Source organism: Lemur catta, chromosome 10, assembly GCF_020740605.2.
Source record: "Lemur catta isolate mLemCat1 chromosome 10, mLemCat1.pri, whole genome shotgun sequence".
NCBI lineage: Eukaryota > Metazoa > Chordata > Mammalia > Primates > Lemuridae > Lemur > Lemur catta.
This window is the reverse complement of record NC_059137.1, coordinates 80,061,406-80,078,912: the sequence shown is the minus strand read 5'-3', so window position 1 is coordinate 80,078,912 and position 17,507 is coordinate 80,061,406. Positions and strand designations below refer to the sequence as shown.

General features: G+C 38.5%; 1 protein-coding gene across 2 annotated transcripts in view; it reads right to left on the bottom strand.

Moving 5' to 3' along the window:
- Nucleotides 1-17,507, bottom strand: part of SLC35D2 (solute carrier family 35 member D2) — a 45,240-nt gene that overhangs the window by 25,427 nt on the left and 2,306 nt on the right. For both annotated transcript variants that reach the window (XM_045562728.1, XM_045562729.1), the window contains exons 2-4: nt 9,843-9,876; nt 7,575-7,661; nt 3,754-3,821 (exon numbers count right to left, since the gene is read on the bottom strand). In XM_045562728.1, coding sequence (XP_045418684.1) covers nt 3,754-3,821; nt 7,575-7,661; nt 9,843-9,876 — 189 coding nt within the window. The remainder of the gene's footprint in view (nt 1-3,753; nt 3,822-7,574; nt 7,662-9,842; nt 9,877-17,507) is intronic.

Below are 17,507 nucleotides of genomic sequence, written 5' to 3'. Positions count from 1 at the left end.
TCCAAACCTCATGTTGAAATTTGATCCCCAGTGTTAAGGGTGGGCCTAGTGAGAGGTGTTTGGGTCGTGGGGGCAGATCCCTCATGAATAGATTAATGCCCTCCTTTGGTGGGGGTGTTGGGGCAGTGAGTTCTCACTCTGTTAGTTCCCACAAGAGCTAGTTGTTAAAAAGAGCCTGGCACCCTGACACCTCCTCTCTCTCTCTCTCTCTCTCTCTCTCTCTCTCTCTCACCTCTTCTCACCATGTGATGTGATTTCTGTATACACAGGCTCCCATTCCCCTTCTGCCATGAGTGGAAGCAGCCTAAAGCCCTCACCAGAAGCAGATCCTCGTGCCATGCTTCTTGGACAGCCTGCAGAACCGTGAGCCAAATAAACCTCTTTTCCTTTTTTCTTTATAAATTACCCAGCATCAGATATTCCTTTATAACAACACAAAAGGACTAAGACACAGATTCAACATGATCCCCATCAAAATCTCAGCTGGAGGGTGTGTGTGTGTGTGTGTGTGTGTGTGTGTGTGTGTGTGTGTGTGTGTGTGTAGAACTTGACAAGCTGATTTTAAAATAAATAAGGAAATGTAAGGGAACTAGAAAGAGAAAACAATCTGGAAAAAGAACAAAGGTGGTATACTCACACTTCCCATTATCAAAACTTACTCCAAAGCTATGGTAATCAAGACTATCTATTATTGGTTTAAGGACAGATCTATAATCAATGGACTAAAATACAGAGTCAAGAGATAAATCCTAACAATTATGGTGAAATGATTTTCAACAAGGGTGCCAAAACAATACAATGGGAAAAAAATACCCTTTTCAACAAATGGTGCTGGGACAACTGAACATCCATGTGCAAAAGAATGAATTTTCACTCCTGCCTCACACCATATATAAAAAATTAACCAGGAGTCAGGCACAGTGATGCATGCCTATAGTCCCAGCTACTCAAAAGGCTGAGGCAGGAGGATCACTTGAGGCCAGGAGTTCAATAATGTAGTGTACAATGACTACACCTATGAATAGACACTGTACTCCAGCAGGGGTAAGACCTCATCTCTAAAAAAGAAATTTTTTAAGATTAACACAAATATATCAATGATCTAAATGTAGGTTCTAAAACTATAAAAACTCTTAGAAGAAAGCATAGGAGCAAATCTTTGTGACCTTAGGCTAGGCAAAGCCTTAGATAAAACACCCAGAAGCACAAGCAACAAAAGAAAAAACAGATAAATTAGACTTCATCAAAATTAAAAACTTTTATAAATGGATAACAAAATGTGATATATATACATACAAGGAACATTATTCAGCCTTAAAAATCAATGAAATTCTGATGCATGTTACAACATGGACAAACTCTGAACACACACAGTAAATGAATAAGCCAGACAAAAAGGACAAATATTGTATGATTCTACCTGTATGAGATATCTAGAGCAGGCAAATTCATAGAGACAGAAAGTGGAATAGCGATTCCACCAGAGGCTAAGGAGAATGAGGAGTTATTGTTTAATGGGTTAGAGTTTCCATCTGGGATGAAGAAAAAGTTCTGGAAATGCTTCGTGGTGATGGCTGCACAATGTTGTGAATATATGTAATGCTACTGAATTGTATACTTAAAAATGGTTAAAATGGTAAATTTTATGTTATGTATACTTTACCTTAATTCTTATTTAAATTTTTAAAGTTTAAAACTTCGGTGCCTCAAAGAACACACCATTAAGAGAGTGAAAAGACATCCCACAGAATAGGACAAAAGTTTACAATCCAGATATATAGTGAGGGAACCGTATCCAGTATATAAAGAGGAATTGCTGAACTGTTTTCCAAATGCTGAACTGTTTTCCAACGAAGCTGCACGCTTTACATTCCTACCAGCAATGTATAAGGATTATAAATTCTTTATATCCTTGCCATATTTGTTGTTGTCTGTCTTTTTAAAAAAGTTTGTTTTCTTTTTCTTTTTTAGCAGGCAGACACAGCCTTCAGTATAAAACTGGCCTGAGCTGGGATGATTTGAGCATCAAAAGAGCTATTTCCTTAATGAATTGAAACTTATCCAGTAAATGAGATAGACAGAAGAATGAAACAGAACAGACAGCCCAGAAATAGACCCACACAAATACAGGTGACTGATCTTTGACAAAAAAGCAAAGGCAATTCAGTGAAAAAAGGATAGTGTTTTTAATAAATGGTGCTCAAAACTGGACATCCATGTGTAAAAAGACTGAATCTAGACACAGACCTTATACCTTTCACAAAAATTAACTCAAATTGGATCACAGACCTAAATGTACAACACAAACTATAAGGCCAGGTGTGGTGGCATGCGCCTGCAGCCCCAGCTACTCACGAGGCTGAGGTGGGAGATGGAGGCTGCAGTGAACCATGTATGATCAGGCCACTGCACTCCAGCCTGGGTGACAGAGCAAGACCCCTTCTCTAAAAAAAACAATAATAATGATAATAAGGTTTGGTGATGAGTTTCAAATATGACACCAAAAGCACGATCCCTGTAAGAACAACACTGATTGTGGAACTTCACCAAAATGGAAAACTTTTGCTCTGTGAGACACTGGGTTAAGTCAATGAAAAAATGAGCCACAGAGTGAGAGAAAATATTTGCAAAACGCATATTTGATAAAGGAACTTGTATCAAGTAAATGAAAATCTATGAGTTCATAATGATAGGAAAAAATACAAACAAATAAAAAACAACCCTCACTGATCACCACTGGAGGTGACAGGACACTCATTTATTAGTCTGAACATTTATAAATAAAACTTTTATCCTGCCTTTCCTCTATGAAACGGTGAAAATTTGTCTTTATTGAGAAAGTTTAGAGAATAAATGTGGAAGGTCACCATTTTGCAACTTGTAATTAAATAGTGGCTCTCACAATGATCACTAATGGCCGCTAAAAGCATTAGGGAAAAGATTGATGGAGAACTTTGTAACGAAAGGACCAGATTGACCATTAAAATCATTAAAAGTAGAAGTGATCAATTTAATATCATTCAAAGATGGATAAGACATTATATGCCCTATAATCAAAGGACCCTGAAATAAATGCAGATGCAAGTTTCAGAAGTAGACAGCACACACTTGAAAATCTCTGTCATTTATTTTTCCCAGCACCACACTTGACCTACACCAAATCTGACAGAATGTCCTTGCTTTTATAAAACTGGTATGAAGCCAAGTTACACAGAAACATATTCATAAAAACGAATCTACCTCTAGATAAATCATACCTTCTCTACCATGATGACTACAGATCTCATATTCTATATTCAGACTTTAATATAAGGGAACACATATGCTTTATAACATTCCTAAAAACACTGGCAAATTAAACTTAAGTTTCTTAACACATTAACTGCTATGTGAGTTGTACTTAACTCACGCTAGTTTTGAGTATGTAACTCACACATCTCTTTACCTTGGGAGCCGTGAGAACTATTTTTCAAGTTGCATATAACTCATGCACAGAAAAAACAATAAAAAATAACAAATTTTTCATTAAATTAGAAAGGATCTCTTAGTTTTTGAAATTTTATTCTATTTTCATAATAAAACACTGTGGCCCCAAAGAAAATCTTTTTTTTCTAGTGTGGCAGTCAATGTGTTAAATTACTAACTATTATAGCCATCTATATGTACTTTGATTTGAAAAATCAAACTTGGTCTTTGTACCATTAGCAGCACATGGGTAAGGAACCTCCCATCAGCCAATATCCTGCACTCTACCTTAATTTACTTGTGCTTGATAATCCACTTATGTGGTTTCCAACGTAGAGGAGAGGCAGAGGAAACAGCTTCAATTAAAAAAAGAAAAAATATTTGGTTAGAACTCCAATAAGCTTTTTCCTTCACATATAAAAATGGTGACAGGTATTTCACAAAAGAGGATATCCAAATAGGCACTAAAAAATGAAAAGATGCTCAACCTCATCAGTAATCAGGGAAATGCAAATTAAAGCCTATAAGGTGTTACTACACATCCACCAGATTAGGAACATTTAAAATGACTGGCACATCGAGGATTGGCAAGAATGTGAAGCAACAGGGACTTTCACGCACTTTTGTCAGGAGTGACTAGGGACAACCACTTTTTTTTTATTTCAGCATATTATGGGGGTACAAAAATTTAGGTTACATATATTGCCCTTGCCCCCCCGCAAATCAGAGCTTCAAGTGTGTCCATCCCTAGATGGTGCGCATCGCACTCATTATGTATGTACACACCCATCCCATCCCCCCACATCTGCTCGACACCCAATTAATGTTATTCCTAAATGTGCTCTTAGGTGATGATCAGTGAAACCAATTTAACAGTGAGTACATGTGGTGCTTATTTTTCCATTCTTGGGATACTTCACTTAGTAGAATGGGTTCCAGCTCTATCCAGGAAAATACAAGAAATGCTATATCACCATTATTTCTTATAGCTGAGTAGTACTCCATGGTATACATATACCACATTTTATTAATCCACTCATGTATTGATGGGTACTTGGGTTGTTTCCACATCTTTGCAATTGTGAATTGTGCTGCTACAAACATTCGAGTGCAGATGTCTTTGTTATAGAATGTCTTTTGTTCTTTTGGGTAGATGCCCAATAATGGGATTGCTGGATCAAATTGTAGGTCTACTTGTATCTGTTTAAGGTATCTCCATATTGCTTTCCACAGAGGTTGCACTAGTTTGCAGTCCCACCAGCAGTGTATGTCTCTCCTGTCTCTCCGCATCCATGCCAACATTTATTGTTTTGGGAGTTTGTGATAAAGGCCATTCTCACTGGAGTTAAGTTATATCTCATCGTGGTTTTGATTTGCATTTTCCTGATGATTAGAGATGTTGAGCATTTTTTCATATGTTTGTTGGCCATTCTTTTGTCTTCTTTTGAGAAATTTCTATTCATGTCCTTTGCCTACTTTTTGATAGGGTTGTTTGATTTTTTCTTGCTGATTTTCCTGAGTTCTAAACAGATTCTAGTTATCAGTCCTTTATCGGCTGGGTAGCATGCGAAAATTTTTTCCCATTCTGTAGGTTGTCTGTTTGCTCTCGTGACAGTTTCTTTGTCTGTGCAGAAGCTTTTTAATTTAATCAGGTCCCATTTATTTATTTTTATTGTTGCTGTGATTGCCTTTGGGGTCTTCTTCATAAATTCTTTGCCTAGGCCAATGTCTGTAAGAGTTTTCCCCACATTTCCTTCTAGAATTCTAATAGTTTCACACCTAAAGTTTAAGTCTGTTTTCCACCGTGATTTGATTTCTGTGAGAGGTGAAAGTTGTGGGTCCTGTTTCAAGTCTTCTACATGTGGCTATCCAGTTTTCCCAGCATCATTTATTGAATAAGGATTCTTTTCCCCAGAGTATGTTTTTGTCTGCTTTGTCAAAGATTAGATGGCTGTATGAGGATGGTTTTATATCTGGATTCTCAGTTCTGTTCCACTGGTCTGTGTCCCTATTCTTGTGCCAATACCAAGCTGTTTTAATAACCACAGCCTTGTAGTATAGTGTGAAGTCTGGTAAATTCATACCTCCCATTTTGTTCTTATTGCCTAAAATTGCTTTTGCTAAATGAGGTCTTCTTTGGTTCCATACAAAGCGTAAAATTATTTTTTCTATATCTGTGAAAAATGATGTGGTACAACCACTTTGAAGAACAGTCTGGCATTACTTACCAAAGTTGAAGCTATGCATACCCTAGGAGCCAGCAGTTCCACTCCTCAATGGACTCCTTGACCCATGCATATGTGCGGTTATGGACTGCATCTTGTCCCTTCCCCAAATTCATATTCTGAAGCCCTAACCCCCAATGTGATTGCATTTGGAGAGAGGGCCTTAAAGGAGGTAACTGAGGTTAAATGGGTCATAGGGGTGGAACCCTCATCCAATAGGACTGGTGTCTTCATAAGAAGAGAAAGAGACACCAGGAGTGTACACGCATAGAGGAACAGCCATATGAGGACATAGCAGGAAGGCAGCCTCACCAGAAATCGATCTTGCTGGCACCTTGATCTGAGACTTCCAGCCTCCAGAACTGTGAGAAAATACATTTCTGCTGTTTAAGCCACCTAGCCTGTGGTATTTGGTTATGGCACCCTGGCTAACTAACACATGTGCACCAGGACCAAGCTATAAGTTAACTACAGGAATAGTGCTTTTTATTTTTCTGGCCTCTAAACTGGAAACAACCCAAATTACCATGAACAGTAAAACAAGTAAGTAAACTGCAATATATACACACAAAGAAAATAAAAGAATACAACTACACACAACAATGTGGATGAATCTTACCATAATAATATTAAGTGAAAGAAGCATGATACAAAAGAATATATAGAGTTTGATTCCCTTTATATAAAGTTCAAAGTCAGGTAAAATTAAACTATAGAATTTAGGGGTGCATCCAAATTTAGAAAAATTACAAAGAAAAAAAAGAGAACTATTGTTTTAAAAGTTAGGAGAGTGGGTAAGGAAGACTTTGTGACCCCATTTCATGACCTAAGTAATGGTTTACACGGGTAATTATTCATTCAACTACACATTCAGGTATGATGCCTTTTTCTCTATGTATAGATCAGATTTCACAATTTTTATTAAAATGGTTAAAAATTATACTATATTATAAAATAAATGTAATAAAGCCCAGCAATATTCAGATTGTCTCCCATAATGATTAGGTTGGTATCTTTCATATACGTCAATATTTTATTTTTCTTTCTTTGTGGATATCCCTTATTATTAATGCTGTAAACATGTGCTTATTTGGTCTGTCTGATAAATAGTCCAGTGCTAGATACCAGCATTTTTCCAGGCATTAAAGAAACAGCAGTGAACAAACCATGTGGGGTTCTCACCCTCAAGGAACTGACAGTCTGATTTAAACCCAAATGCCATCATAATCCACTTAACACTACCTGTTGTATGGGATCGGTTTAAGAATTAAGTGTCCACCCTAACATCTGGCACCTAGCAACTCTTCAATAAAAGTTGATTCCATTCTACACTCCCAGGAAAGCACGGCAGAGTTTATGTTTCTAGTTCTATGATGGAAAACACTGACTTTCCATGTACATAAAATTGCATTCTTCATTCCACTTATAGCATTTATCAATCTAAACTAAAAATGAAAACTGAAAACAAGGACCAGCAAACTAGGATCCAAGGGCCAAATCCAGCCTAGCTCTTGTTTATGTAAACAAAGTTTCACTGGAACACAACCATGGCAATTCACTTATATATCATGTAGGGTAGCTTTCATGGTACGGTGGCAGAGCTAAATAGCTGCCACAGAGATGGTCTGGCCCTTTACCAAAATCATTTGCCAGTCCCTAATTCACGGTTTTGTCATTTCACTTCTGAATGGTATTTATTTAATATCAATTGTTAAGCATGTACTTTTACTACTACTGCATTACATAAATGGACAACTGAATGATATACAATCTTTATTAATAAGTTTCTACCTAGGGCAAACAGGAAGTAAAGTGTGTATAGAAATGGACCTCTAAAATCAATTTGTCATTCTATCACAGCTATATATACTTTTCATCACATACCTTTACAGGGATTTTCTTGTCAAAATCAGGGAAGTGAATTATTTTACTTAGCTTGGACACATACAGTATCATTACGGTGGCTGCCATCTAGAGAAAAGGGGAGAGAGAAACTTCAGGAAAATGTCTGGAAAGATTGCTTCAGGTTCAATGATATCATCAGAAGAAAATAGATTCATCAAAAAGAAATACAAAAAAAAATCTATTTTCTAGTTTCCAGAAAAAAATAACTATCTCTTAGAATATTAAAATTGTTTTTCTTGCCATTGTATGGATTCCATCAGAACTACAGGTAAAAAGTATAACATCAAATAGAGTCACACACATACACATTCTTTTAAGGGGCTCTAGGAACAGTGACAGAGGGAGAAAGGGAATGGTGTCCCTGACAATGACTAGAGTGAAGACAGTTAGTGAGGCCAAACATTGATCCTGGACCTTACTTTCCACGTCCTAAGCATATGGTTACCTCCCCCCCTAAAGGTGGGAGAACAATTTTAAAAGAAGAAACTCCACACAAACACTTTTTGTTTGTTTTTAGAGATGGGCTCTTGCTCTGTCACCTAGGCTGGAGTGCAGTGGCACGATCACAGCTCACCCTCACCGTAACCTCAAACTCCTGGCATCAAGCCATCCTCCCAACTCAGCTTCCTGAGTAGCTATGACCACACCTGGCTAATTTTTTAATTTTTTTGTAGAGATAGTGTCTCACTGTATTGTCCAGGCCAGCCTTGAACTCCTGGCCTCAAGTGATCCTCCCAACTCTCCCTCCCAAAGTACTGGGATTACAGTACTACCCTTGGCCAAAATAAAAAAAATGAATACCATCTTCCTAGACAAGTTTTAGATCTTACTCAATTTTCTCCATATTAGGATGCAAAAACTTAAGAGTTCCTTCAACATGATTATAATCCTTAAACCTTGCTCCAAATGAGTTTACAAACTTAATCCTTATGGTAGATTTATGTAACTCAAGTCCATCCTGAATTACAATTGTACTTTGTATTTATGCCTCTTTATAATTCTTAAAGAAATACACTAACACATTTAAAATAAATGTAATTCAGACTTTTAAAATGAAATCTGACTGGCCTCTTCCCTCAATGAATTGCAAATCAGAAAGGCTTTTACCTTAATTGAGTATAAGCCCATGAGTTAAAGAACAGTGGATTTATTTGACTTGGGGATTACAAAGAGTCCATTATCATATATTCACTGATCTTTTTCAGAAGTGCTTTTTTTCTGCATATTTTTACATTGAACCATAATTTTTTTTATTATAAGGAAACATATTGGTTTCTTGTTGTAATTTTTTCTTCCTAAAATGATGTTCCAAAGAGTTACTTATTAGCAAATCATTTAGCCAGAATAATGTTAATTCATATAAATGACAGGCTTTTCCAGATTCACAATTAAAAATCTAGTTAACAGATGCAATTTTCTGTTAATTTTAAGCTTTCCTCCCTATAAATTAAAGCAAATAAAACAGATAATTTTAAGCTTCCTCCCTATAAATTAAAGCAAAATCAAAACAAAAAAAATTCCTTGATGCCTGTTACTGTTTGTCTATCTGGAAATCAGCAGCATACCACCACAAAAATAAATGCACCACAAATTAATATTAAAGGGGGATTTCAGAAACAGCCAAATGAACTGAGTTTGAAACTTATCCAAGTTCATCCTTGTACTTGAGAGCAAAAAATCACAACATGCAGGCAGCAAACTGCAAACATGCTTTGTTTGGCCCATACTGAGTTTTGTAAAAATCTGAATCAGCTGCCAGCATTCATGAATTTCAAAATTTGACATAAAAATTCAAATTCCTTCTTTCCCTTGAAAAACCTCCCAAACTCTGATAATAAGGGCATGGAGGGTCCCATCTCATCTCCCCAAACCTTTTCCTACAGGCACAATGGCTTAAGCTAAGCATCTGGTGCACACTTTCAGTGGGACAAGTATTCTCCCTCTTCTAACCTGGACCTCGATCCACTCATTTGTTACCCATCAGGCCTTGGAGGGTTTGCGTCTTGTGGCCCCTGGCTTTAGAGTAATTAATTCAATTAATAAACTTTCAAATACAACTGTTCCTAAATTATAGAATGAAATAAAATGTGTGTCAATATTTTATGTTGTGTCGCCAACAGTACTACGATCTGCTGGTCCTCTGCCAGCTGAATAAATTTGTAAACCACAGTCTTAAACAAAAGCACTTAAAATGTCTCATGTCCACTGATGACTAATTAAAGAGGTTAATTTAATTTTTTCACTTACCTGTCCAATTCCAAGGACAATTGGTGAGGGGAAACTATAAAGAACATAGAATAACACATCGCTTTAGAAATATATAAAAATTTGAAGATAGTATATAATATATGACAGAGTTATTAAAGTTTTAGACAATGAAAACTTATCAGATTTGTTCACTTTTCATTTGTTCATTTCTTTTTCGTTTTTTGCTAAACTTGGTAATTTTCTATTGTCCCTTGAGATAGACTGTCATTATATTAATAGACAACATGATTGTATATGCAGAAAAAACTAAATAATCTCTCGATAAATTATTAGAATTAATAAATAACTTTAGAAAGGTCACTGAATACAAGATAAATATATATTTTTAAATCAGTTACATATCTATATACCAGCAAGAAACAAAGAAAATGAAAATTTTAAAGACATCATTTACAACAGCACCAAAAAAATACATCAAATAACACTAAATGGATATTTTATGATACTAAGGAATCATTATTACTTTTTTAGCTGTGAAATAGTTTTGGGTTGTCTTTTTAAATAAAAGAGTCATTATCCTTTAGGAATCCACATTGAAATGCACATGATGACATATTTTTAACTTGCTTCAAAATAAGCGGGAGATGGTGGCAGTGAGTAGGAGAGGAATATAAATGCAAAAAGGTTGTTCAAAATTGGTAATTGCTACATGGTGATTCATTATACTATTATTTTTAATAATATACCCAGGAACAAATCTAATCAAAGATTTATAAAAAAGACCTCCATATAGAATATTATAAATTGATATTAAAAACATTAAAGCAGACCTAAATAAAGGTCATGGGTTGGAAATACAATAGTGTAGTGAGGTCCATTATCCTCGAAGTGATCTATAAAATAAATGCCATCTCAGCAGAAATACCAGCAGGTAATTTGTGGAAACTGACAAGCTGGTCCTAAAACTGAACAGAAAGGTAAAGAGCAAAAATCACCCAAGACAATCTTGAAAAAGCACAAAGTTGGACGAATGACTCTAATGGCTGTCAGGATTCATTTTAAAGTCACAATAAATGAGACTGTGTGGTATTTGCACAGTGCTAGTCCAGTAGGACTAAAGTGTGCAATGAGCTGCAATGGACAGTGTTCTAACAGGAACAGAACAGAGATCAGGGTAGACACACGCATATATGGACACTTGATTTATGACAAAGATGACACTGCAGAACAGTGGGGAAAATGGTCTTTCAAAAAATGGCACTGAGTAATTTGGATAAGGAATTCTGACCCCTGCCTCACATCGTACTAAACAAGGCAGCACATCACTTCCACCTGCTCATCCACGGTTCAACTCTTTGCTGGCTCCCATTCTCTCATGCTACTAAAAAAGCTAAATAGTATCAAAAACTCAGTCCTCAATCTGTACGTCAGAAACACCCCTGTCTCGGACAGGGTATAGAGAAGAGAATAAAGAGCAAAACTACCTCATCAGAGAAAATAGAATGAATGGGTGGACAGTACTATAATAAGAATAAAATTAACTCTAGTGGATTCTGGGTTGTGCCACCTATACACCCACTTCCAGACGGAAGGACTCATCCCCCAGCTGGGTCCTGTGCTGAAGAAAGCTGCCTGACAGTAGCACATCCACTTCCCCACAGAAGTCTGCATTCCAACTGCTGGTCCATGAAGGGCTATAAAGGCCAGGGGCCCCACCCCAATGCAGGACAGAACTCTGCAGAGCCATGCCAGTTCGAGTCCCTGGGACCAGGCCTTTATTGTGACTGTATTACAGCCCAACTTCTCCCTCTGCCTAATCCTGCTTCCCCCAAGTGTACTGGGGAACAGAACTCCCCAATGCACTTCCCACACATCTCAGGGAATAAAACCTACACCACTAAGCAAAGTAACAAGACAACAATATAAACAAACAGTAAAACAACAACAACAACAACAAAGTCTTACAGAAGATGAGACAAAGAGCCTGGCCTAGAAGAAAACATAATGCATGGAAGAGAAGGAACTCTATGAGGCTACAGAACACCTTAGGAAGAATAAGACATCAATAAGACAAGAATTCAAAATTGAGTTGATAAAATAGTCAATGGAGATGAGCATACGAATCTAAGAAAACACCAACTGAGGACAAAACAACATGACTGCCACACGAATAAATTACCTTTAGAAACATCAAGGAATCAAGGGACACTATTAAAAACTGAATTACCAACACCTGAGGTAATCACAGTGCAGGCACAGAAAAAAGACAAAGTCTAAAAGATAAATAGATATAGAAGACAAACAACACCATATAGGACTAATCACTGTGCCTGGAATACAGAAAATCATTAATACATCCCATAACTTTAAATCAAACTTTATTCCATAAATAAAGTTACATAACTGTACTGAGTTACTAAACAGCTCGATTAAGAAAGAAGACGGGCCAGTGCAGTGGTTCACACCTGTAATCCCAGCATTTTGGAAGGCCAAGGCCAGAGGATTGCTTGAGGCCATGAGTTCAGAGTTCAAAACCAGCCTGGGCAACTTAGCAAACCACCGCCCTACAATTTAAATTTTTTATTTTAATTAAAAAAGAAAGAAAGAAAGAAGATGATTCAAAAATAAAGGAGAAATTAGTTTCCTTGACATGAGGGAAAAAAATAAACTGAATCTTCAGATCTAAAAGCACAAGGTGCTATAGAAAACTCTATTCAAGGATTCTCAACACAATTAATATATTAATAGCAGCAAGGAATTTTCCATAAAAAAAAAAAACCTGACAGTGGAATGCCACCAACGGGAAGTCAAATCAATATAATGAACTTGGCAATTGAGACATTGTGGTAAAAGAACTATTGATGACTACTGTATCCATTTAAATATAGAACAGATTCAGAGAAGGATGGGATTTATAATTAGTGTGCTACATTATAAAACAAGATGTGGAGGACAGAAGAGCGAGAAGGAGTTGCACTCGGTTTCATCTTCCATAACAGGGAGGTCATACCTGTTATCAAAAATTGAAACATGGGTTTAAAATAAACACAATGACTTAAACTTCTTATTTTTCACCACCTGTTAATCTTAAAGGGATCTTTTAAGAAATAGTAACCATTTTAGGCCAGGCGTGGTGGCTCACGCCTGTAATCCTAGCACTCTGGGAGGCCGAGGCGGGAGGATCACTCAAGGTCAGGAGTTCGAGACCAGCCTGAGCAAGAGCAAGATCCCGTCTCTACTAAAAATAGAAAGAAATTATTTGGACAACTAAAAATATATATAGAAAAAATTAGCCGGGCATGGTGGCGCATGCCTGTAGTCCCAGCTACTCGGGAGGCTGGGGCAGGAGGATTGCTTGAGCCCAGGAGTTTGAGGTTGCTGTGAGCTAGGCTGATGCCACGGCACTCTCGCCCAGGCAACAGAGCCAGACTCTGTCTCAAAAAAAAAAGAAAAGAAAAGAAAAGAAAAGAAGGAATGAAGGAAGGAAAGAAAGAAAAAGTAACCATTGTAGTGAAGAAATATGTATTTGAAAGTCAACAATTCTTTGAGTTGAACTTCAATTTCTCTTTTCTCCATTCACCTCAGTTAAAACTGAATTTCATACATAGATGCTATTGCAATCCCCATCTTAAGCCATCCAATACAGCCAGCGTAACTAGCGGTGCAATGACCCCCATAGGATGCAAAGCGAAGTTCACAGGGTCAGCTCTTAAGTAGCCTTGCCAGAAAGGTTTAAAGTGAATGAAATCAAGCCTTTCAGTGTAACTTTCAGGTAGAAGACAGAGGAAAATAAGTTAATTGAGACTTCAGAAAATAAATCAGACAATCCACAATGTGGGACATTTACAAAACAAATGACCCAGGTTTTTCAAAAAGTCAGTATCATGGTGGGGTGGGTGGGATGGTGGACTTTTCTAGATTAAAATAAACTAAAAAGACATACAATATGCACTGCATAAGCCTTGACTGGGGTTGATTCAAGTGTTAAAAACACCCATAAAAACATCTTTGGGACAACTGAGATTATGGGGGAAAAAAAAGAAGAAAAGAATTTTCTACCTGAGGAATGTGAGCCCCTTCAAATTATCAGGCCCAGAGAGGCAGTGGAAGGAAACAGCAGTCAGGTCCCTCCCCCCCCCCCCCCCGGAGCTAAATAATTACCTCTTGAAGCCACTTGCTATTTGGGCTCTAGACTAACTAATGCCAAAGTAGCCATAAAATGCCACACACCTCATAGTTCAGCAGTGTATAGTCAATCACTAGCCAATGTTATCTCTGTAAACCAATGAGAATTCCTGACGACAATTTTTTGTAATCACTCCCCCCACTGATTTGTCCTTTTTTTCTTTAAAAACTTGAGCCTCTCCTGTGTTCTCCACAGCACTCCCCAAGGTAACTTGGAAGTGTGTCCCAGGCTGTAGTCCTCAACCTTTGTGTTTGAACAGACTCTCTTTAAATTAGATTCCGACCTTTTTCATTATTTTAGGTAGACCCTCTGAAAGAAGCAGAGAAATGGAATATATGTGGGATCAAGAGTGAGGTTTTGTTTGCTTGGGAACGCTTTTGTGCTGACAGAAAGAGAGGCCACTGAGGCCAGAAGAGAGGCAGGGAAGGAAGGCGGCAGAGGAGTGGGCTTCCAGAGCCACACAGAAAGCTTGACCTGCCACTGGGAGAAAACGCTCCCTCCACTGGAGCCGGAAGGAGTGGAGGGGCCCTCATTTGATGGTTTCTATTTTCTCAATAAAGGATCAGAGGAGGAAGGGGGAGAATGGGGCCTTCCGATGAAGGAGAAAGTGTGAAAGAGTCATTTATGAGACAAAGAAAGCAACCAGCAGGGAGTAATGAGGGCCCCAAGAGGTTCCCATCATCAACTGGAAGTCACACCAGCCAGCCCAGATGTGGCTTTTCCACCCAGGACACTCAGAGCTGCTCAACTGCTGAAGGAAGCGAGCAGATGACAAGCACAAGCCCAAGCGAGAGAAGGAAAGGAGGCTCCCGTGTCCCCCAATAGGCGCTCTCAGCAGGCCGAGCAGAGAAGCGATGCCCGGAGGGACAGATACAGCAAGAAGTAAATGAGGAGGAGGCCCTGAGAGGTCAGGGAATGGATATCCTACCGTGGAATTCTTAGAGATGTGAACTAAAATAAAATCTTAAGTCCCCCAGCTAACTGAAAAATGGACCCCCTCTTGGCCAAGGGGAGCCCAGAAAAACCTTAAAGCTGAGTTGCTGGCCATGAGGAGAAGAGAGGTCAAACACCCCTCATTGTGCCCCCTCCCTTTGGTAGAGTTACTCCTTTTAAAAATAAGATACTAATTCATTAACGGGCCTAAGGCCATGCAAGACAAAACCTAAACCACACCTGCAAGGTCATCACTTAACAGATCACTTGAGTCTATGTGTCATGGCTTGTCTCTGATTAATAGACATCCTTGACTTAAAACATTCCAAGCCTTAGACAAAGCTTCATTTCTTTATCCAATTACAAATCAAAGAATCTTTAAACCCACCTATGACGTGTAAGTCTCACTGCTCCTTGAGATATCTTGCCTTTCTGAGCCAAATCAATGTATGCCTTCTATGTATTAACTTATGATCTTACGTGTAATTCCTGTTTCCATGAATGTATAAAACCAAACTGTAACCTGGCTACTGTGGGCACGTTTTCTCAGAACCTCTTGAAACCATGTGCTCTGGGCTGCGGTCACACACACTCAGAATAAACCTCTTTAAATTATTTTACAGAGTTTGGGTTTTTTTTCCATTAACAGAGAGGCGTGTTTACTCACGAGGATGGGGTCCCAGGAGCAGCTGTGGGGAGTGGAGCGCAGGAGTTGGTTGGAGACAAGACCAGACTGTGATGGCTTAGTGTGCGGGTCCTAAAGTCACTAGAAGGCTGAGCCGGTCCAGGTGGAGAAGACTGACTTCACTAAATCAGTCACCAGGAGCCATTACAGAGGGGACACAAAGGATGGTAAAGCCAGTCTCAACAGAGCATGAGCAGTAGGGAGCTAAGAGACCCAACCCCACCTCCTGGCCAAGGTGAGGAGGAGGTGGGGGAAGAAGACCCAGCCCCATCTCAGGGGAATGAGGGAGCAGAGCCAGGAGAGAGCCAGGGTTTCATTAAGGTAAGAGAAAATTAGGAGTTGGTTTTGTTTTTGAATATAGACTTTCAGTTCCCACCAATGAAGACTCCATTTCAGTAGCTTTTATAAAAACTCTCCATGTGATTACTACCAGGCTACTGGCACATTTGGAAACCAGTGGGTTAAAAGATCTCAAAGTCCAGGGATACATAATGAAGCAAATGCACACAGCAAATACTGAGCAAATATTTGTTGAACTGAGTACAGCTAAGGTCGATGTCATTAAACATCATTAGTAAATTCTTTCATGTCATAGAGTATAATATTAAAATGGAAAAAAAAAAACATCACCCAACTCTTGACCACCTGCACAGCCCTCATGAATCTGATCCTGAAAGACCAAGAGTGGGACCAACTGGCCACAAACTCCTAGATGACCTTGCCTTCCCCTCTAACACCAAACAGGTCTCACAGTTCACATTCTTCAAAGGCCTCTCTGTTAGAGGTGAATCTGGCATTACAATGAACTAAAACTAACAAATAACTGAGACCACCCATCAGTTTGTACTCCAGCCAGAAACAATCTGCCCAAAATGGAAGAGAGAAAAACATCCTCCAGCTACAATCCCATGACCCTGTGACTTAGGTAATTACCAAAGGTCCTTTCTTTATCCTACAACACAACATTCTGTCCTCGGACAGCTAATGCTTAGATCAGATTTCTATGGTTTATTGTTGTAACCACATCACCCCAACCCTCCTCCAGTCAAAAATTTGTGCCTAAAGCATTTTGAGGGAGAGAATGAACCATATTATTTGAACAGGGTTCTCCAATTGTGTAATATATTATTAATACGTTGCAGAAATGTGAAATGTTTACTTACAAGGTTTATAACGAAGTTTTGCCTTAGGAAGGCAAAAACTCCATTTTCTCCTTCAATTATGGAACCCAAAATTTTAAAGATGGAAAGGTTAGAGTATATATTAATTCTTTCTGGTTGGACACTGCCCTTCCCCCCCAAAGCATCGGCCAGTGTTTACTGGCATTTGCTTCCAACAAGAGGACACGTGTTTTCAGAGGCACTGACTGAGAGTTGGCACCTCTCTCACTCTAGACCACAAAGTGGAGACTTATCTTCAGCCTGCATGTGACATAGGTACTGGCCACTCCCAGACAAGTTCATGAATACCTGTCTCTTGTTTTTTATTGTAGGTGTTTGTTTGCTTTTCTTTTTTCATCAGCTTGCATTGTATGTGTTAAATGATCCAGGTTTAGGAACAGTATGTACTTGTTCCTTTCTTTGAGGCAAGCGTTGTGTTTCCCATAGACACCAAGCAACATGTTGCAACACACTGGTAGAGATCTTATAAAGAATATCAACAGCCATAGGATCGCCAAAAAATATCCCAAATCCATCCCTTTCTTTCACATCTTCTGCCATGCCCCACCCAGCCCAAGCCTAAACTTACAGCACTGCAACGGCTTCCGAATACTGTCAGTTCCCCACCCACTCACCAAAGAAATCTTTTTAGTCACTCAAATTCTGTCAGGTCACTCCCATACTAAAACCTTCCAAGGGACTTCCAATTGCATTTAGACTAAAACTAAAACTGTTTATCC